This window comes from Cygnus atratus, chromosome 3 (assembly GCF_013377495.2).
Source record: "Cygnus atratus isolate AKBS03 ecotype Queensland, Australia chromosome 3, CAtr_DNAZoo_HiC_assembly, whole genome shotgun sequence".
Lineage (NCBI taxonomy): Eukaryota > Metazoa > Chordata > Aves > Anseriformes > Anatidae > Cygnus > Cygnus atratus.
This window is the reverse complement of record NC_066364.1, coordinates 120,320,900-120,343,582: the sequence shown is the minus strand read 5'-3', so window position 1 is coordinate 120,343,582 and position 22,683 is coordinate 120,320,900. Positions and strand designations below refer to the sequence as shown.

General features: G+C 45.2%; 1 protein-coding gene across 9 annotated transcripts in view; it reads right to left on the bottom strand.

The window, feature by feature from the left end:
- Window positions 1–22,683, bottom strand: part of LOC118257452 (sodium/potassium/calcium exchanger 3-like) — a 310,704-nt gene that overhangs the window by 119,190 nt on the left and 168,831 nt on the right. For 4 of the 9 annotated variants that reach the window (XR_007708050.1, XM_035565468.2, XM_050709802.1 and 1 more), the window contains exons 7-13: window positions 13,817–13,891; window positions 8,434–8,459; window positions 7,198–7,251; window positions 5,517–5,650; window positions 2,797–2,957; window positions 1,956–2,232; window positions 873–1,039 (exon numbers count right to left, since the gene is read on the bottom strand). Coding sequence is in view for 8 of the 9 variants with exons in the window: in XM_035565468.2 (XP_035421361.1) it covers window positions 873–1,039; window positions 1,956–2,232; window positions 2,797–2,957; window positions 5,517–5,650; window positions 7,198–7,251; window positions 8,434–8,459; window positions 13,817–13,891 (894 nt within the window). In the remaining variant the exon portion in view is untranslated. Of the gene's footprint in view, window positions 1–872; window positions 1,040–1,955; window positions 2,233–2,796; window positions 2,958–5,504; window positions 5,651–7,197; window positions 7,252–8,433; window positions 8,460–13,816; window positions 13,892–22,683 lie in introns of those variants that run through there. The other 5 variants (XM_050709803.1, XM_035565467.2, XM_050709801.1 and 2 more) reach the window with 2 other exon arrangements.

Below are 22,683 nucleotides of genomic sequence, written 5' to 3'. Positions count from 1 at the left end.
CATACAAATAATAGCTAAGATGACACCAAAACAACCCCAAGGTTCATTACATTACGAAAACGGTATATACAAAAATATATACCCAAGCCACTGCAAACAATTCCTATTGGCAGAGAGGAGATACCTTTAATTTCCTTTGTTCCTTTGCAACAGAGTCTATGATAGATTAGCACTCTTTGATGTGACCCACATTTTAAAATTTTGGATGCTTTTGTTTAATGATACCACATTTTCTATTAGCCATGTTTAATTGCACAGCAAAGAGAGAAAAGCTTAATCAGGGATAATGCTTGCTCTTCTGAACTCTCTACAGTATACTTCAAGAAATGTGAACCATACGTTAGAAGCAGAACAGTGACCCTGTGGGTTCTGGTATTTCAGCTATGGAAAGCGGGGATAGCCTTTTCTTGAAAAACATCTCATCCTCGCAGAAGAAAACATGTAACTTTCTATTTACTGTCCAGGGTAGCATGGCTTATTGAAAACAAAACCAAATAAACTCTCTTCTGTAACCGGTTTGATTAGTTCCTAGGGAAAACCCTGGCGTTCATTTTTGCACTTAGTACAAGAATGAATTGTGAAGGCAGAGGAAAAGTTTTATTGTTTCCCTCCTCCCAGTGGGAAAGCTGGGGCCACTGCTTTAGTGAGGTATCTCCATACTCCTCAGGTTCCACGCCGAGACAGATCGTGAGTTGTGCACTCCATCACAAGAGCAGCAGCCCAAATCCAGGCTTCCCTTTCTTTCCTGATGCCAGTGCCCCACCATTGTCTAATTCTTCTTAAGAGTACAGACCATCTAATTTCTCTAAGCTGACAAAAATCAATTCTGTCGCCTTTCTCAGGCTGTGCTTTCTGCTTTAGTGGGTACATACCATCCACACCATCATGTATGAGAAAGCTGCAATCCAGAGGGTAGAAGAAGCAAAAGTAACCATGAACCATTTTTCCAAGTGGGGTTTGTTACAGTTGGGCACTGTGAAATACAGGACAAAACTCAATGGCCATGTGAAGAGCCACTTCAAGACTTCTATTTTGCCAGCTGTAAAACAAAAATATGAAAGAATCATGATTCTAGCCTGTTTTAGTTAATTGTAACAAACTAGAAGCCAGAGCTGCCTCAGCCCAAGGTCTAATCAAACAGATAATGACATTTCATGTTTAGAAGACCACAGCATGAGATCAAAGACGGGGGATAGGAGGGTAAAGAAGGGCACAAGGAAGGAGTATGCAGTGCATGCCCATGAAATCCAGTGACTGTGATAGGCCATGGGTCAGAACAAACCTGCTACACTTTCTGTTTAAAGTTCTTACAGGTGCCACATAAGAACCAAGTTCTAGAAAGAGATACGATCCATCTTCAACTACTAAACAGGAAGGTACAGAAAAGATGGAGCCAGGGCCTTCTTATGAGTGTACAAGGAAATCGTGAGAGACAACGGACCCAACTTGCAACAAGGGAAATTCTGAATAGTTACTACCATAGTAGTACCACCGAGATAGGAGCATACCTTATTTCCCACCAAAGATAAAGCCTAGGCTGAGATGCATCTGACCTGTTTTCAGGCAACTTGCCAGTGGCCCCACCGTCCTTGGCTTCCTCTGCAGCCAGCGGGGAGAGATGGTCCTCTCCAAAGGGTGACCTGGATTTTGGGTCAGAAACCCCCTGGCAGAGGTTGCTGCCTCTCACCGCTGACTGCAGCAGCAGCACTGGACAACTGCAGGGCCAACACATAAGCTGCGACCAAGGTGCACCTGAGCCCAGCGGTCTGCATCCTGAGAAGTTCCTGCTACTTTCCAATTCATCTGTTACCTGTGACCAGGAACTACACTGCAAGGTGAAGGCTGATGGGAGCTGTCACAGAGACACTTCTACCCCAACATGTGCCTGTAATGTTTTCTGGCACAGTCAAACCGAGTTTTGCTTTCTGGAACAACACAACACATGAGCTTCTTACTGGGTAGGTCAAAAGGTGTGTACGGCCCTTCATGGTCATCATCGTCATCATCTTCGTCCTCTTCCTCATCATTTTCATTGTTCTCATTATCCTCATTCTCATTTTCTGTTTCAGTGCCAGCCTCAGCCATGTCCTCCTCTCGCCGTGTGCTGTTCATGCCCCGCTCGGCTGAGTTGCTTGGGCCTGTTCCATTCTCTACCACATGCTTGATTGGTATTTTGATTGCTACTTCTGATTCACCATTGGTGTAAGTCCTGCTGTTTATCAGTCTCTGTCTCTGTAAAAACAGGAAAAAAATCTTGCTCAAAGACAGACTCTTTTTAATTAATTAATTAATTTATTTAAAAAGAAAGAGAGAAGCAGAGAGATGTGCAGAGTTTTTAAAAAAATTGGTTTTAAAAGGGATGAATTTTGATCACGCGTAATGAAATGGTTGCTTGAAGACAAATCTCACACAGATACAACTTTTAGAAGAGAAGGAGCAGCAGATGTAGAATTGACTACAGGTGTACAACAAGACCAGGGTCAGATTCAGTGCAGTACTATGTTATAAAATAAGTATAAGTGATGCTAACATCAGATCAATGCTGGGGGCATCTGCAGTGAGCAACAGCTACAGGTAGCATAACCACATAACAACCACATAACTTTCCTAGAATCTCCATGTGTACAGATATCAAAGGATGATTTAATCATTGTCAGAAGGATGAAATCTGGAAAAATGCTATCAGGGATCCAGAAAACTACTGAGGTCCATTTTGACCTGAACAGTGTCACAGGAAAGGGAAAATAAAGAATGAGAAAGAGAGAGAAAGTGGGGGAAAAAAGATAACAGACATACCTCATTGATTAGCATGCGGCTAGCCATGGAGAGACGTGTTTTTGGGGGAAAGTGGCTGGTTATCATGATCCGGAGCCCAGCCTCAGAAAATGAAAGCTGGTGTGGGTAAGCAGACAGCAGCTCATCCACCATGATCACCGAGGCTTTACGGTGGAAATTCCCTGCAGCCAAGAAATGAACAGAAGCTGAGGTCTTTGTTCACCACCAGCCTCTCTCTCCACCCTATGTGGCTCTTGGCAGAATAAATTTGCAGGTTCCAGAGGTCCTTTCTAAGAACCATTTCTTTAGCTACTGCCATAGCTGTAGCTTCTACTGCCTCCTCTAATTTTAATTTCTGTCTTTACATGGCAGGTTTTATAAATAAATCACCATCATGGTACCACCATGCACGATGTTACTAGAAAAGTAAATCTACTCTGCACAGTTCATCATAGGCTTCTGTTAAGTGGATTGTTGCTTCCACAACATTGAGGTGGAGGTGGTGCTGCAGTAAGGCTGCATTAATTCCACTATTAAAGTCTGCACTTGTGCAAGGATATTGGCCTCATCCACCACTGACTGTACACTGGGTGAGAAAACTGTCACTGTGTTCTTGCAGAGTACCAGTGTAAATAAAAGCAGGGTCCTGCATCCCTGCTCGTAATCTGGCAGCAAACACAGGTGCCAGTCCGTGGGGTGCAATCCACAGCATGAGAGCAAAGAGCAGATCTCTGAAATGCGCTCCAGCTGGGGCACAGCGCCAGCATCTGCCACCTCTGTGTGACAGGCCCAGACTCCTTGGGTTGTAAATCCTGGGCCAGGACTGGGACTCAGCAGTAGGGAAACCCAAGATCTCCCCGCACAACTGTGCTCAGCACTGGCAAGTGTTTGATGGTGTCAAACACTTGGTGATTGGTCACTTGGATGGTGATTGCTTATCACCATCCCTGTTAGTCTTAGAACAGAGTATCTCCTCAGCTTTAGTGCCACTTTCTTTTTCTGAGGAGGTTTCCATGGATGGTAACAGACATGTGGGGCCACCTATATACATAAAAATAAAAATAGCCAGATAGCTTTTCCTTATGACTTTATCACACTAGCATGTCCTATGTGGTACAGAAACCCTTCTACTTGATTCTTTTTGTCCTCTGTTCAGAATATTAGGAGCTCAGAAAGCAAACAGTACTAGTGGAAACCCTCAACAATCCAGCCTGCTGAAATCAGGGCTGTTTGTAACCCCTCGCTACTGCTGGTGTGCACAGCAGCACCACCCGCCTATCTGAGCCTGGTGGCCTGCTGCCAAGTAAACACAGCAACAATCCGCAAGAAAATGAAGCAATTCTTTGGTCTTCCTTCCTCAGCCAGTTCGAGTAAACGCAAATGTTCAAAACAAAAAATTACCAGCAGCTGAGCAAAGAAACACTCTGGTAAGATTTAAACAAAATCCCACAATCAGAAATGCCTCATTTGTATGTAATCCTGAGGTCACTGGGTAAACCCGAGTTTATACTTCTGTTTTATCAGTCTAGCTCTACTGGTACAGTGCAGTTTTGCTGTTGAGACCCCAAGACTACAGACTGCCATTCCAGTAAGAGCAGCTTCCCCAAACCACAGTACACCACACTCACAAAAGCTTTCCCTCTGCTCAGCAAGAGGGCAGTAACATGATAGCTGGCATCTGGTAGACTCACCAAAGGGTTTCAGGTCAGCAAGAAAAAACATCTACATTTCATGCTTATTGTATATGGACTATATCTTTCAATCACTGTTCATGGGAAAACAGCTATTTTTGTTAGGTTTTTTGAGTCCAGCAGAACAAAAAGGGCAGCTCATCTGCACTCAGAGACCAGGACTGCTTTAGACAAGAAAACAGCTCCTTCCCAAGTGAAACCAGTGACACGGGGCAGGGGCAGCTGTTATTGCTGAGAATAGGTGCAGAAAAATCCCAGGCAGTTACTGCACATGCTTGTTGCCTGTTGCATAGACAAAGTATGACTTTGTATCCTCTGTACATGCAGTTTAACTCGTGCTCACCACTGCATACACAGAGCTACTGCACCTGAGCTATGGAGTGGGTGATTTTTTAAGCTGAGGACATAAAATATTTTTTTTAATATGATCACAACTGAATTCAAATGGAAGAGGATTTCAGACAAAGTGAAATCATCCACTTAATAGATCATTTATATGGAAAAGTTGTGCAAGTTCAAGGCACCATGCACAGTAAAAAGCATGTTATCTGGACCAACATAGATTTCCCTTCCTCCCTGAGGAGGCACACACCCTAGTTTAAATATGGCCTTTTTTCCTGTTCAGTTTATGTTGCTTTGGAATGAAACTAAATTTACTGATGATGCCAAATGTGAATGAACGTCTTCAGTCAAGAATAACCACCTCCACAGGAGGACTTGCACTGGTGTGGCTGGACAGTCTAAATAAGAAGCTCCTGTGCAAGTCAGGCTTGAAGCTGAGGGGGTGCTTTCAGCCAGGTACTTGTCCAGCAGCACCAATTACCCCAAGGAGGCCTGAGCTGCCTCCGCTGCCAAGGATGCAGTGGCTGGGGTCACTGTTTGCTCCCAGGCACAAGAGTCATGGCCATCCAGTGGAGCTTACGAAGGGCCACCTCCCTGCCTATGTCAGTGCTGATCAGACAAGACCAGCCCACACCACAGGACCAGCAGACAAATTTGTAAACATTCTGAACGATGCAAGCAAGTGGGGTGACTTACTGGAACAGTTACCTTTCTTTAGTAACACCACTGTAGCATCACAGTTGCTGTTATCATCCATTTCTGTGTTGTTTGCTAATCCATTCACCATATTTGCAGCGTTTTTCGTCTTCCTTTCAAAACAGTGATGAATGGTAGAGTTGTACCTGCACAAATGAAACAAACTCTAGATGTACCTTTTTGCTGCTTCTATGTGGATTTCTTGACACTGCCTTTCCTACACTCAGATCCTGGTTTTAAGGAAATCTAGGTATAACATGCCACAAATCTAACTGAACTGAATGCAGTGCAACCTCTCTGATTTATCATATTTCAAAGCCTTGTGGGCACAATCTCTAACACTGTGCTTTTTTATAAGTAGGCAATATTCCCATAGCAAATAATGATTATACATCATTGTGCTTTTTTTTTTTTTTTTTAAATCACAGTCACTCCTGAGTGTGAGTGCTATTTTACCCATGGAGGCATACCAGAGAAACACAAGACCACCTGCTAAATTCTGGTCTCAACTTTGAATTTTTTTTTTTTTAACCTGTTTCTTATCATGTTTTGAGTAGCCAGGTGCTGACACAAACATGAGCTAGGGATCTTCCCACAAGACTCAAAGGCAAGGGTGGACCACTGTGAGCTCCTGGCCGGGGTCCCTAACCAGGTGGACAACCTTGCCAGCTCTCTCCAGACACATCTGAAACATCTGTTCAAACTACAGCATCACTTTTGGGAAAACAAAACGAAACAAAAACAAAAAAACAAACAAAACAAAACAAAAAAAACAATTCTAGATTCAACAGTAAAATTACCTGCTTTGCTGGCCAGTGAATTGTTGCAAGGGTGAACTTACTCTCCACATTAAAGAGAAAGTTTCTAATTACTGGAAGTAAGATGAATTCTGACTTTGTTCCCTTTAATCCAGCCTGACAGCTTTGCTGTTCTGAGAATTGCTCTCATGATATTTACTCTGTTCATCATTTCAAAACAAACCTCTACTCTTACTTGTTGAGACAAGACCACTGGTGTGCTTGGCAGCTGGTAGGTTTTGTTTAATGTTCCAGTGTAAATCTGGGTTTCTTTTCCACTGGCTTTTAAAAACAAGGCAGGAGGAGGGCAACCAAACAGCAGAATAAACTTCCCTAGCATCAACTTACGTGAAAGCAGCTACACAGGACAGATGCTCGAAAAACCAGTGTGGGTTGTGCTTCAGTTTTATCGCAGGTGTCAAAGGAAGGAATAATGAATCACTGTGGGGTTTTGTGCCCAAAAAAAAAGTACAGGGGAATTTTCCACACGTTTGTTTCTGAGCAGGGGTGCTAAAGCAAAGAATGAAGAGGTTGTTTTGGTGGGAGTCGGGGATGGATTCAGGCCTCTGCTCTGCCACAGGCTCACTGTGTTAGCCTTGGTCAGTTCACACAGTGTGAGATCCAGACAGCATCATCTACCTGTAGATGTCTGATACTTTGAGCTGTACTATGGGGATAAGCAGCCCCTCCCTGCCTCATCAGGATCCATGACAAATAGATACATGACAGGGCAAGATGCTTTGTCCCCTGCTGCTGGAGGTGCTGCTGGCATGCAAGCTGAGCAGTGCAACAGAAGCCCTGCCTACAGCACGCTCTAACTGCCTTTGCAGCCTCTGCAAAAACACCAGAGCTGGGAACCTTCCAATCTAAACAAGCCAGGGGTGCATTTGACTTACTTCATAATAACAATGTAGATGGCATACATCAGCACCAAGACTAAGGACTCCCACCTGCAAACAAAAGCAACACAGAAAGCGCATCAGAGCAGGGCCCAGTGCCCGCTCCCGTCACGCCACAGGCACGCAGAAAAGCTCGACCCTCCCGGCACATCTTAATGCCACCCTGGAAGAGGAGATGGGTGAAGAAACAGCTCGCATGCCCGAACGCCTGCGTTGTTGCTTTGACTTCTGCTCTGGTTTTACTTGGCCAGATCAGTCTGCCAGCTAGAACAGATGACTGAAACCAAGAGTTCTGAGAACAAGCGTGCATCCAAGGAAGATCGACACTTCTGTAAGGACAACACGTATGGGACTGCAGCAGAGGGAGGGCAGAGGTTGTCCTGCTCAGCAGGCGTGGGCGTGAAGCAGGCTGTGGGGGCCTTCTGAGCGTGCTAAAGCACCCTGGTCGTGATGAAATGACCTGAACAAGGGCTGGCTGCTCTTTACTGCTGCTGCACAACCACAGAGCAGGCAGCAGGCAGCAGTTTAAACAACCCATCAGACAGTGACGGTTTCTTCTGCTGCTTCTACGTCAAACTAAAGAAATTTGTGTAAAAAAAAAAAAAGATTATGACTTTACACTTGTTCCTGGCCAACGTTTTTTTTTTCTGTCCTTTTTCATTGACCGAAATGCTGTATTCTGCACAGATCACCATGGCAAACTGCTAGTCCCTGTGGAAATAATCCATTATCACACTGCTATGTACTAAAACTCATGGGTTACTTTCTTTTTAATGATTTTGAAACATTGCACTAACCATACCAATATCTCATTCCTGGCAGTTCACCACAGCTTCCTCATTAATGTGTTTTGAGTAGGACAGTCAAACACAATTGGGCCTCAAGTCAATTTTAGTTAAACAAAACAAAACAAAGAAAAAACATTGCAAAACTCAGTGTTTCAGAAATCCCCCTCTGAAATTAAACATAAATCCCCCAGTGAGAAGGAGTTTAAGAAAACACACAACACAAGAAGCCTGACTCCCCCTAGTGCTTGTAATCTAAATAATGCTGTCTGTGAGTGAAATCAAAGCTACCACTCACTATCCAAGCCCTAAGATGTGCTGAAAATACAACAATCTAAGCAAAACTTTTGATTCCCTCCTTCTCATGAACCCTGTTTATTGCAGCTTTTGTGGGGTAAACAGGAAAATGAACAAGAAAGAAATGGGATCCACAGCTGGATGTACTTACCAAGAAACTTTTTCATCATAAATAAACTGTGGAGGAAAGATTTTAAAAGAGGCATGTTAGACAAGAAATGTGACAGCGTGCATCAGAGCTGAAAACAGCCCACCACCTGAACAAAGGGTATGGGGGGCAGAGCAACCCAGGGCCTGGGCAACGGGATTAGGATCTCGTCTGTTTTCCTCTGAACATTTCAGCTCCCAGTTTCTCCCCCCTAGAAAAGCAGGGTGGTACTTCTTTCCAAATACCATGGGGTTCTGCAGAACTGGCACTGTTGCAGCACTGAGCAGAAGTGCTTACAGTGAAAACAGAGGTGACCTGGAGGAGGGGCTGCATCAGCTGGTCTCGACAGAAACTGCCTCTCCTTTTGAGCTGCTCTTAGGTGGCAACTGGGCAGCAAATACGCAGTTTTACAGCCACTTCTACAGCTGGCGTGAATGACAGGTGCTCAAAAAAAAAAATTCTGGCTAAAACTGGCCATGGGACATGATTTCCTAAGAGCTAAGCTATCACCACAGGAGCTGGATTTAACTGCTGTTATAGCCATTTTAGTACATCTGCAGACCAGTGTTGAAGCCTCCCTCATGATGCTGTGCAAACCTCTTCGGGAAAGAAATGTGTCTTTCTCCTGCATATATAAGATGCCGTGTGCTGGGGAAAAAACAATTCTGTGGCAGAGAAGTGCAGGGGTATTTGCCCATCTTCGCTTGGCTCCAGTGTTTGAGTAGGCAGATGTTAGGAGCTCACCGGTAGATGGCTGCAGTGTTCCACGGCTGGGTACTCTCCCAGTGTACACCCATCACCACCAACATCTAGGTTCTGGGAGGACAGGGGACTTCCATGGTTGCCTTGCCGGTAGCACCCCTCTCTGCTTCCCCTTCCAGCTCAAGCGGACACCTGCGTGAGGGCTGCTCCAGCTGCCAGTCCCAGAGCCAGGGACACCCAGCCTGGCTCACCTGACGTGTGGGGAGGCCACGGTGGGGAGGCCGGGATGCCTGGTGGGCAGGACAGAGGCAAGGAGCAGCCAGGCAGTGCCGGGATGGCTGCTGCTTGCCACTTGGTCCTGCCGAGGCACCTTTGCCTGCCTGAAGAGGTGGGAAGGCTGTATTTCCACTAGGAAAACATATCCGTGGAAGCGGCTCCAGGGAACACCAAGGAAAAGGAAATGAGCTTCTGAAAGTATGGTGAAACACTTCCCTTAAGCTACAGGGCTTGTAAACAGCAACTCCTGTTTTACAGCACACACCAAACAATAGCTGTATTTGTTACTGGAAAAACACACGACAGCAAAACATTATGCATGTTATGTCACAGTGCCCAGTCACCATGATCCAACCTGACAACAGCTATTTTAGGTTACAGCATTTTGGTGTGATAGAACACAAAAGTGAGTTGACCTCTGAGATTAAAAATAGCACCGATCACATTTTTTTCACAAATGACAATGACCACATCCCTTCAAGTTAAGAAACAGTGGGATCTTTTTCCTTTCAAGGGAAATAAGGAGTAACAGTTTTGCCAAGCTCTAAAAGAAGACAAGGCTACTTTGTAATATAACAAAAATCATACTGCTAACTCATCATGAGGTAGATGTGATAAGCAGAGTTTATCTACTTCTAATCTCTGTGATTTAGAGTTCACTCATTCTTTTCAACTGGCATGGAGCACCAAACAGGTGAGTTTGCTGCTTTGCCATTTATTACTGCAGCACTGCAATTCCTTTGCTGGTGGAAATGGAAGGAAACAAACTCACATGGATTTACCCAGCAGAATGTTAAACCATTGAATCTCAATGTTGGCAGGGATGTATTTATTTCCCCTCAGGTGTATTTCTGGTTAGCTTAGACAACCATGGAGTGCAACTCGTATTAGAGCACCACAAGTTGCTGTTGAAAATAATATGTGAGCAACCTTCTACAAGCAGTATCATTCCTCACGTAAGACAACTGTATTTTGGCTGCAGCAAAGTCTCAATGCCCTGGCACAGTAAATTATCCCTATAAAGAAAAGCATTTAAGTGCCTCCTATAATTTAAGGCCCATACAAGTCTAACAGGTGTTAGACTGTAAGCAAAGTCCCACTGCAGAGAATGGCCGCTGTAAGCAAAGGGCAGGTTTGAGACCACCTCATGAAACTGAACAGGTACAAGTCTATGGGGCCTGATGAGATGCATCCCAGGGTCTTGAGGGAACTGAGTTGCCAAGCCTCTCTCCATCATATTTGAAAAGTCCTGGCAGTCAGGTAAAGTCCCTGGTGACTGGAAAAAAGGAATCATCACTCCCATTTTTAAAAAGGGTAGAAAGGAGGACCCAGGGAACAACAGACTGGTAAGCCTCATGTGAGATGTGAGGACAGAATGGGAGAAGAGTTCATTAAGAACAGCCCTGCAGAGAAGGACTTGGGGGTTCTGGTGGACGAAAAGCTTGACATGAGGCAGCAGTGCGCACTAGAAGCCCAGAAGGGCAACTGCATCCTGGGCTGCATCAAAAGAGGAGTGGTCAGCAGGTGAAGGGAGGTGATTGTGCCCCTCTGCTCTGCCCTTGTGAGGCCCCTCCTGGAGTACTGCGTCCAGGTCTGGGGCCCCCAGCACAAGAAGGATGTGGGGCTGTTAGAATGGGTCCAGGGGAGGGGCCAGAAAGATGACAGGAGGGCTGGGGCACCTTTCCTATTAAGAAAGGCTGAGAGAGCTGGGGCTGTTCTGCCTGGAGAAGAGAGGGCTCTGGGGAGACCTCATTGCAGCCTTTCAGTACTTAATGGGAGCTGATTAAAAATATAGTGACTTTTTACATGGGCAGACAGCGAGAGGAAAAGGAGGAATGGTTTTAAACTAAAAGAGGGGAGATTTAGATTAGATGTTAGGAAGAAATTCTTTACTCAGAGGATGGTGAGGCACTGGAACAGGCTGCCAGAGAAGTTGTGGATGTCCCATCTCTGGAGGTGTTCAAGGCCAGGCTGGAAGAGGCCCTGGGCAACCTGATATAGTGGGTGGCATCCCTGCCTGTGGCAGGGGGTTGGAACTAGGCGATCTTTAAGGTCCCTTCCAACCCAAGCCGTTCTATGATTCTATGAAATGAGAAAAATGAGCTAAAGTTGTGCTACACTCTGCTGTGAGCCAGCAGCATGTATCCTAGTGGAGACATCAGGGCCAGGAGAGTCAGTATTTGAATAACAATGTGCTGCCACCTAAATTTGATTCTACCTTGAAAGGACATATAAGATCTGAGCTACTGTGAAGCCAGGGGTCCTTGAGTGAATAACGGGGAAGAGAGAAAAATTCTTAAGCTGAACCAGTGTTTAGAGTCTGAAAGGAAAAATCCGCATTTGCCATCAACTGGGGAACAATACTGCATACAGTAGGGGTGGTATGTCAGTCGAGTCTTTAACCATATAAAATGTTTTCCCTTCCTCTCATTTTACTCTGTTTTTCTTTAACAGGTGTTTAAAGGACACATGCAATGACTTCTGTTGAGTACCAGTGAAGAGATGTGGGGACCATTCTGCATCTCCCAAGCCACAGCTGGCCATGAAGTGCTCTAACATCTAAATAAGAGTTCTGGCAATACCTCCAAGTCTCAAATTTCACAGTCCTGTCCTGGCTGCATGAAGGACTTTGAATCTCACAGTGTAAGATGAGCACAAGAGTGAGCACACATCTGGAGAGAAATCCGAGGCTTAAGAAAAAAAGCACCTAATCCGAGGCTTAAGAAAAAATAACAGTACTCTGATATAATGGGGTACAGTTCCATAAGAAAAGGATTTCTGCAGTTTTGTAACTATGAAGAACACCTCACACCGAAATAAACTATAGGAGAAAAGTTTTAAGGATAACAGAGATGGGTGTTCAATGAGTAGTATAACTTACTCATTACGTAGGATATGTAGCTAAGAATTTCAGGGACGCACTGGACATGATAAAGAATGGTTCTCAGTGTCCTGAAGCAGCTGACAGCCACGAGGATGAACCAGATACAAAGAAAAAAATCTGCCCTGCTTTAAGAACTTAAAAGCTAATGACAGGTTCAACAACAGATTTTTAACTCACCTGCACTCACTATATAATGCACCCAACACAGACAACAAGAGGCTAAATAAATGCCAGGTAGCTGCCCACATCTGTGCTTCCCTTGGAGTAAACTAAGAGAATACCTGCTAGATGTCTTTATGCTCGTGCACTGTAATTTATTACAATTAGTAGGTGTGGTTGAGTTTATTGGTTAGGAACACTTTTTGGTACAATGCTACTTGCCAAGCTGTCAAAGCAATAAAAAAAAAAAAGTGTTTTGTTTTGCAGCCCATTACTAACAATTATGTAGCTTTTATTCTAGCAACCATATTGATGCATGCATTAGATTGAAGACAAGTTACTTTTCATCGGGTGCAAAACGGCTGACCTTGCAGTGAGCAGAATAAAAGTACAAGCAGGTTGAGGCAAGCCCTCTGAGATTAAAGACAGATATAGGCCTTAGTACCTACAGAATACATACATGGCACACATACATGATGAGTGAAGGCAAAACAAAGCACACTGTTGAAACTGTGACTAGGAAACATTGCATGAACTTCAGAAATGCAAAGTGTCCATCTTCTGACTCTAAAATTCCCTTCTTGTTTACATAAGGAAGTTAACTTCACAAAATCACTTTCTTTCTTAGGGAATGTATGGCCCTAGACTAAATGCCCAAACAAATAAACAACAAAGAAAAGTAGAAACTGTTACCAAGAAAGTCGATTTTTGCACTTCCTACTTTGGCATTTATTGCAAAGGTAATGCTAAACTCATGGCACTGTCTTGTACATGCATTTTTCATTGTATAGCCCAACTTTCAGAGTTGCAGGGTATTTACTGAACTTGGCGGAAGCTGGAATCAGAGTAGCACTATGAGTTACTGGAACTGTAGCCTTCATTACAGGATTTGCTGTTAGCATGCACTGTACAAGACCTTGCCCCCAGTTACATATTAATGTTTTGTAGTTGTTGAGGATCTCTGTCCTCTGGGCACAAACACTGCCTCCTTACAGGTCAGTTAGATATGTCTTGCAGCACAGCCAGAAGGAAGTTGTGAGGGTCACTGTCTGCAGAGGACAGAGCAACACATCTTCTTCAGTGGGACTGCAGCATGGGTTTTCAGCTCTGCGGCCCACCACTGTACTAGGACTGGGACACGCTTCCCCCCAGCTGTTGCTGCAGCCTCTATGGACATTTCTCCATCTCTTACGCTTGGGCCATGATTTTCTACAGAATGAGAGAGACCACAAGTACATTTTTCCATAAGAAGAAAACCACATGGCTCCTGGAGCTTAGTTTCTTAGTGGGTTCCCTTTACAGGCAACAGTAGACATGTGGGCTCCCACAGAAGAATGACATGTACAATTGCCTTCAAAAACTTACCACAATGAGTGCAACAACAGACAGTGTATAGTAGATTGAATCTCTCAGGAGACTCCATGACGACAGTGCAACAACCTGGGAAAACAGGCAAAGAAAGGATGTCAGCCAGGCTCTTACCAGCACAACTGCCACGTCAACAGCGAGTGCCAAGGTCAAGCCTGTCACTTGGTGTGAGCTGTCCCCATGCATGCTGGGACACGGTGAAGAGATCGCAGGTATGAGACGAACTGGCTTTCTGAGACTGTTTGAGGAATAGCTGCTAGGGTGGGATGGCCAAACCTGAAGAGAAGAAAGTGCAAGGTCACAGACACACAAAATCAAAGAAGTGGTGTCAAACCAATGGAAAGGGGAATCAAATCCCCTATATTTATGGATGACGGAAAAGATACTCATGAGCCCAGGAGGCTACAGACACCCTTCTCCCCTGAAAGCCCTGCCCTGCACCAGTGCAGTTCCCACTGCTGAGCCAGCAGTAGCAGTTCCTGCAGGCTGAGCTGCCACAAGGGCTGGCGCACTGTGCCGCAGAGGAGGCTGCACATGCTGCTGCTGCTGCTCAGGCAGCAGAAGGGGCTCGGCTCTACCAGCAGGGCAAAGAAAGTCAGCACTGTGTCAGTGTCACTGTGTCAGTGCCGACGTCCAGCAGTGAGCATCCCAGCTGAGAATGGTCAAAGAGATGAATAGCCCAGCCAGGCCTACAGGACAGGATGTCCACTCTTTCCACTCCCACCACCATGTTTCTATTAATTTTCCCCAGCCTGGGATTCCTGCCTTCTTTGAGAGGAAACCATCCTGAAACGCTGAGCAAGAGCTCCAGGTACGTGACGGTGCGGTACACAGGGCAGCTCCCAGGCACTGCCCAGCAGCGCGCGCACTCCCCACTAAACCCCTACCCCACACGCCAAGAGTCCAGCTGCTGGACCCTCCTGTGCTGGGTTTCCAGGAAACTGCAGGCTGCTGGATTTTACACTGGGCTTGTCCTTGTGAAAAATAATAATTGAACCCACGCCAACTCATTCAGGGGAAGGAACAGAAGTGGCGCTGCAGAATGGCTATCTGACAGCATGGAGCAGCCAGACCCCCAGCACAGCGCTAGCCTGAGCCTCTGCAGAGCCATGGCTTTGCCTGCTGGTCACGGACATCACTGCAGTTCTGCACGTTTGCACAGTATTTGGGACAAATACTCAATCGTCCAGCAAATCAGCACCTTAAGAACAAAATCCAAGTGATTTATAGGCAACAGAGGATAAAACAGGATTGCTGTGCAGTTCATTTCATTTGACACCTTTCAGAATCAAAGAAATGAGGAAGAACTCAAAGAATCAAAGAAATGAGGAAGAACTCTCATTGTAAGCTGAACGAGACTGGAATTCAGGTATTAGAGGACATAACACCAGCGAGTCAGTTAGCCTTTAACTTCGTTACCGGCATTTGAAAGGGCCAATGAAAAGCAGTCACGTGGTGGTAACGTCTTCAATATGCCAAAACTCTGATTACAGTTTTGGCAGTGCTGGGAAGTCCCCCACTCTCAGTACAAAATTATCCTCAAATCTTTATTTTTCATTTCCAGAGTGCATTTCAAACAGCATCGGTCACATTCTTCCCAGGTGTAAACCACAAGGAGGCAGATGGGAGGTGGCTAAATTACACTGTTCTGGTTTGATCTCTAAATGTAAAAATGAGTTTTCTGACAACATCCTCCAGTCTTGTTCATGCATGAAATCAGCCAAACAAACAACAAGTTCATTCTCATTTCAATCTATAGAAAGATCCTACTTCAGAGTGCTTGCAAAAAGTAGTTTCCCAGATTTCTCTGCTTATCAACTCATAGTAGTGGAACTTTCCTGATTGCTAGCAAAATAAATACTTAAGATACCTACCATTACACTTTAAAATCTCTGTGACCTCTTAACACTTAAAGTAAGTGTAATTTATGTGAAGAGTAAAGTCTCTTTATGGAAACATTGACAGTAAGAAACCCTTACTCACAAAAATCACAAACCAAACCAACCAACCAACAAAAAAAAAAAAGACAACAACAACAAAAAACAGGCCTTTAAAGTCCTTGAGTCAGATTACGTTTATACCAGCTGACAATGAATATCTATTTATGTAAGGATAGATGAACGGCAATGATTTATCATGGAAATTTCCAAATGTAGAAAACTGGAGTTAGGTGCATAATTCTGTTCAGAGGCCCTTAATTAAACATTATGGATAGTTGGACTCCTTCCTTTTGATTGAGTAATTTTTGTAAGAGAGTTTATGAAATGATTTGATATTATTCCAGTCAGCTTTACGATGCTATTTAAGGTCCTGTGTGCCTTTCAGAGCACAGATGCTGGTGGAGCTTTGATAGCTACAAACTTAAGCTGTGCATAATAGAAGTTTTAACATTTCTGAAACAAATGAATATGGGACAGTAAATCCCGAATGAGCAGGTTTGCTGGTAACCGTAGCTATTTATCTAATTAAACACTCCCTTGGGTATAAGGGGTGTCACCATGCAGCAGAGCATACCACTAAAAGCAAGATGTTGCAGTTACCATGAGTTAAGCTAGAATCTCTCCTGTTCTTTGACATTCTACAATAGTCTTGAAGGTAGTCTGTATTTTTCTCCCAGGGATTTTTCCTCAGACACCTGAGTGAACGCATTAACACCCAGGCCCTTAAATGCAGCTATCATTCAGATTTGAGTGAAGACACTTGTACAAACTGCTCACATTTCACAGACATCCTAGAAGCTCTCCCTGATGCAGTAAATATGGGCAATTAAATCTCAGGTCTCCTTAGGGTGAGCCATTTAACTGAAGCCTTTGAACCATTTGATCACGGGGAAGAACAATCTGATATAGGGAAGCTGTGTGCATAGGGTAACCACACACCCAGGGTAAAAGGAGCTAATTAGTTAGCACTGAGAGAAATGGCAGCACTTTCAGCCTGCTGACAGGGATCTCGTAGTTTCATTATAACTGTCAAGACCTTGAACGCATCAGTTGTGCTATATATTCTTGCTGCAGCCAAGGACTGCATGTAAATCTTAATGCACTGGAACTCTCTTAACTCACAGTTTAGCAGATCATGACTACGACAGAAAGGAAATCAGGGAAGCAATCAGCTTGGGTAAAAACATGATGAGATTTAGAGTTTTAAATCAGAAATACTGTAAGCCAGAGGAGAGCCGGTCTTCTGGGAGCTGAGCACCAACAGCCAGCTGTAGAAAAGCACTGACTGTCACGTTGCACATTTCCTCCATTCAAAGGAAGCACCTGAAATTCAAATCCCAGACAAGAGCCCGGTAGCCTTCACTTAACTACGACATTGGGGACTAAATGTGGCATCTCCAGAGCAGAAAGGAAGAGCTCTTCTGTTCAGGCTACAATGAGAGCAACTGCCCGTGATCCAGGCACAGAGAAGGACCTATGGCGTGCACTCACCTGCATGCTGCAGTACCACTCTGAAGGGTAAAACACATCCTGTATTAGAAACTGGGTTTCTCATTGCTAAACTCTCATCCTGCACACTCTCATGTATGACATTTACTACTCAAATGTTTACTTCCCTTTCTGAAGGGCTGGAGAGCAGAAAAATCATGATTTGATCGGTTCCAGTTTGACTTCTGCGATTCTTAATTCCTGAACTAGCAGCCCCATGCAGCACACGCAATTTCCTCCATTTAGCGCACACGCAGAGATAACCAACCAGGGAGAAAAATCACTGAAGACAGAACACTGACAGCTGCTGTGCTTGGCACCTAAGTTAGTGCAGAGTGCCCAGAGCCTCAGTGGCAATATACCCCAGCTCAGGGCTTCCCCAGTCACCCTCTATGAAACTGACCCTTCTCCTCTGCTCTTCCAAATTACTTCCCTCCCCTTAACAGAACAGAGGCTCCTCTCACTGCGTTTCCCATCCAGGAAAGACCTGGCAACAGAGGCCATCCAGTTGGCTCTTTCAAAGCCTATATGCCTGCCCTCCCCATTATCTATGACAGGCCTGAGAGGAAGCATGTGATGCCAAACATGGGCGCTGCTACCTTGCCGTTTCCTGCAGGACAGATAAGGGAGTGAAAAGACAGAGAACTCATGGCTGCAATTCAGCATTGCAGCATGCTCTAGAGAGAGCTCCACCTGGGCACAGACACTGCAAGCTGACCTGCAGCAAGGGGAGGTACCTGGGCACATTTTTGATGTCACCTGCTGTGCAATGCTCCGAGGAGATAAGCACAGTATAGACTGCAAATATGTACAGACATCATATGTATAGGCTATTGGATGTATACATTATCATTCCAGTGGGTCATTTCTGGAAGAGAATTAGCTGCAGTCCACTGTGAAATCCTCATCCATTAATGGGCTTCAGTGTCATTAATTGCATTGGTAACAATAGTGATATTAGTTGAGGTTTAATTTTACTTTCTCTACATGAATATAAACGGCAGATGAACTAGTAATAAACATCATTTTTGGGTCTGAATGGCCTTATGCAAATCCAGCACATCATCCTGAAATCACAGCTGCTCAGCCATGCCAAGCAGAAAATTAAAATATCCTCCATGAAACAACCAACAATTTCTCCACTAGGTAGTTGTGAGAGAGGGAAATGACTTGACTAGACACAGCAAAACCTGCCTAATCAGTCTTCAGACAGATCCTTGTATGCCAGACATTTATGTTAATGACTGGACTGTGTTACATTTACAAAATTCTAGTTACGAGCCATCATATGTCATTTGTGTCAGTTCTGGGTAGATATAACAAGAAAATCTATTTCACCATGCTCAGGTAAAATGTAGTATTTGGGAGTATCGCCATGGGGGTTGACAAGCTCCGTGGTTGGCGATAACATTGGACTCATGACAATGAAGCCATGAGGAATGTAAACAAGTTAGAAGGAACAAAATATGGGTGATCCACGAGACGCCTTGCTGTCTCAAACTGCTTGTTCTCCAACCGTTCAGATATGGAAGTTGCTAAATGTCTGCTGTTGCTGGGCAAAGTTGTTAGCCAATGAATAGCTAGTGGGAAAGTACTGCTTGTAGAGCTAATGGTGCAAGAAGGGAGCCTGTCCTCAATAAAGTTGTTGAAGTTATTGATCCCTAAACTTACCCTGGTGTCCGTGTGGTCATTATGCCACAGTAGTAGGTTTCGCTGCATTTTATTCGGTTAAATACAGATTAACGCTCATTAGGTTCATTCAAATCTCAAAAGGCATAGTGGTTATGGAGATATGTACATCAATGAGACAGAAGTAAAGACATTCTTACAGTTCCTACAAACAGTAGCATTTAAAATCTTGGAGCTTTTCCAGACAGGAACAAACCTCTGGGGCAGTTCCTCAAAGCCCATACATCATCACGGAGATTGGCACCAACTAGACAAGGCCACCATCTGCCACCGAGATGATGTCTCTCTTAGAGACAGAGCTCTTCCATCCTCCCAGGTACATACACCCCATGCAGACAGCACCCAGCCTCCCTCACCAGATACACCAATGAGCCTCCTCCAGCACAAGCAGAGCACCGTACGCTGGAGCTCGTGCCTGGTCTCGCTCATGTGCCCCTGTGTGGGTATATGTGCAGCTGAAGAGCTGCTCCTGGATGTGTTGGGTGATGGCAGTAAGGTCTCTGAGCATTTGGAAATTGGTCCAAGACCAGAGTGGGCTGGCGACCTCTGGGCCTGCTCATGCTTCCAGGGACAGCTCTGCTGGTGACCACAGCAGACTGCTCAGGACAGTCCAGACCTTGGGGCACCCCCTCCTGTCCTGTGACTGAAGCACTATGCTGAAACACCCCTCATAAGATGGCAGCTCAAACTGGAGAAGTTAAAAAGACCCCTCAGATTTCATGCTGCCCTGGCACCTGTCAATCTGTAGGGAAAAACAACAACAACAACAAAAACACCAAAAAATATTTATTTCTGCCTATCCTGACAGTGGCCTGGGAAATTCTGACTTCTGAGAAGCTGAATATCACTGACTGTCTGGTGAATCTGTCACAGGTCTTGCCTTCTGGGACAGCCCTGGGGGAAGCTTCATCTCCCAGGGCTAAACTTCCCTTGACAAAGCATAGGCTCTGCCTTTTAACTTTGCAAATTTATTATTTCAGGAACTTCTTTCTCAGCTCAAGTAATTACAAGGATCCTGCCATCCGCCTGTTCACCCTCACTGGTCATGACATCAATGAAGCACCACATATTAAAATGAGATAGTGGCACTGCCTTATTTATATTCATCTTTATATTAAAATAGGCTATACATTCATCTATGACTTTCAACAAGAAGCCACTGGAGAACCTCTGTGCACTTCCTGGGAGATATCTCCCCTCCATCTGTTATACTGAAGAGCAGTGTCAGTCTGGAGGGGGAGGTATTCACTTGGGATGAAGCAATGTAGGAGCGATTCCTTATTCTGCTCCCAGCCCTATAGCTTAAGCTCGGATGAATTAAGTAAGCACTATCCCTTCTTTGTACAGGGGGGCATAAAGGAACATTTTGTACCCAGCAGCAGCACTGGAGAACAAACGCATGTGGGATGTACAAGGTTGAGATCCTGCAGTAACAGGGGATCCACAAACATCACGGACACACACTTAATGGAGTTGTTGAACCACATTAATTTCTCACTGTCACCCACCTTTAGGCATGCATTTCTGTTTTGATAGATTTTCTCTCTGATTAGCTCTTTTTTTTGCCCTAGTGTAAAGCAGCTTACCAGCATCCACTTGCTATGGTTGCCTGGGCAAGCAGTTCATTAGCCTGCCAAAACAATACCGGAGGCCTCAACTTCACCAGCATCATTCCCACAGCAAAACACAGAGTTGTGCTGGAACCAGGAGGCATGGGCTAAAAATCCCATGGCCAGGCGGTACTATGGTTCAGAGAGTTGCCCAGCTACTGCTAGCACTTTGACCCAGTCTACAGTCCAGAGAGAGGAAGCAGTGCAGGTGCAGCAGGGGCCTCAGGGGCTGCCCATGTGTCCTCCCACCTCAGTGGCTCCTGGACCTCCTTGGAGGATGTTTTTCCTGTCATGTCAGTTGCATCTTCCCAGCAGCAGTCTTCATCTGCAGTCTGCCTTGTGACTTCTGGCCACGAGCGCTCCCTCCACAAGGCCTTTGCAAATGGCCTTTTGGGGATACTTTTTGCACATTTTGAACCTTCTCTGAGGGAATTTCATCTCAACAGCATCTCTCTCATCTGCCTAGTAAAATGTCCCATGAACTAGTCTCACAACCTCTCCTGTTACAGGACAGGACAAATCCTGCCAGATGGGACAGTGACATCTCTGCTGGCTCCGTTCCGTTCTGGAGGCAGCCCTGCTCCAGGATGCAGCTGAGGGTGGCAGCAGGTACCCCCTGCCCAAAGGCAGCCCAAAGGCACCTGGCAGCGTTCAGCCACCAGGAAAATCAGCAAAGGGAGCACTAAAGGTTACGTCTGTGATTCAAAGGTGGCAGACTGTGTGCTCTTTGAAAGGTCATGGCCAAAATAAGATGGGAAATAGCAACTGTGTGTTTAATATTCTGCACATGCTTTCTCTCTCTTGCTCTTAAATGTATCAGTCCTACAGCAATTGTAATGAAGATATAAGGCAGGAAAGAACTTCATAAGATAATTACTACCGTCTTCCAGTAGAGCATACAAGAGAGGAACTGCCTGACCATCAGGACCTGTGAGTTAATTTTCACAAAACCTGCCTCATTTTGGGAGTTATTACATCCCACCTGCAATGAGCAATAAGTCAATCAGAAGCTTATAATCATTATCTGCAAAACAAACACAGTAGAGATCACAGGGTGTAAGCTTCCCCTGGCCGCCCCCAGGCAACCATCTGCCAGAACCAAACAGACCCAAACCTGTGAGTCAGTGCCACCTATTCCCACTTTAAGGTCCCTGGGGGGAACGGACACATCAGTGAGAGCAGGGTCCAAACAACTCTGGGTATTTTGCGAGGAGCTGGGGTCAGAGAGCCACAGAGGCATGAGAAACCACAGTAAAGAAAGGCATAGGTTGCTGTGCTGGACAGCCCCATTTTGCAGGTGAAGGAAGGTGAAACTGACTGCCAAACCGCTAGGCAAATGCACGAGGGCCCATCTCATGACAGTGCAGCAGAAATCCCTGACCCCACCCACGTCCCTTTGTAGCATCAAACCACTCTGCTGTCCTGCAACAGCTGAGGCTGAAACATTAGACGGCTTTGCGCACAGCCAGCCACTGCCGCCTGTGCAGCCTCCTGGGAACACCAGGAGGCAGCTGACAGCCCCTGTGTGGGGATACGCAGCACATGACCATGTCCTGGACCAAATCCTGGGCAGCAGGCAGAGATTTCCATACTCCACCACGATGTCTCCCTGCTGCTGACACGCAGAGATCACAGCTATCCCAACACCCATGACACGCTGAACATCCAGCTGAGTCCCTTGATCATAACCTCTACCTCCTGGCAAGGACACCCACGTCCTGCGATGCAGCATTTGGTCTTGCGCAGGGCTTTGACTGATAGTAAACAACCCTACCCCTCCCCACAGAAATTAAGCAAAACAAAATATGAGCAATTGCCAGGCCCCAAAAAATCCAGGCCTTAAAAATACATATCTCTAAGACAGTAATTGCTGAGCTGCTCTGATCTACCGGGCCCACTGGGACAAAAGCTTCTTCCATTTACCATGCCTCTAATTTTACTGCTGGTTAGCTATTCTCTGCAGAGTTCAACCATCACTCCAGATCCCAGTTCGTACACTGCAGACCAACTAAATCTATTCTCATTATTTCCCCAAGAATATTTACTTTTTTAAGCAGCTCTTAGTATTTTCATTACTGTGGCAGCAATCCGTCTCTGTGACATTCTCAGAATGGAAATAGCGGACACTATCCAAACC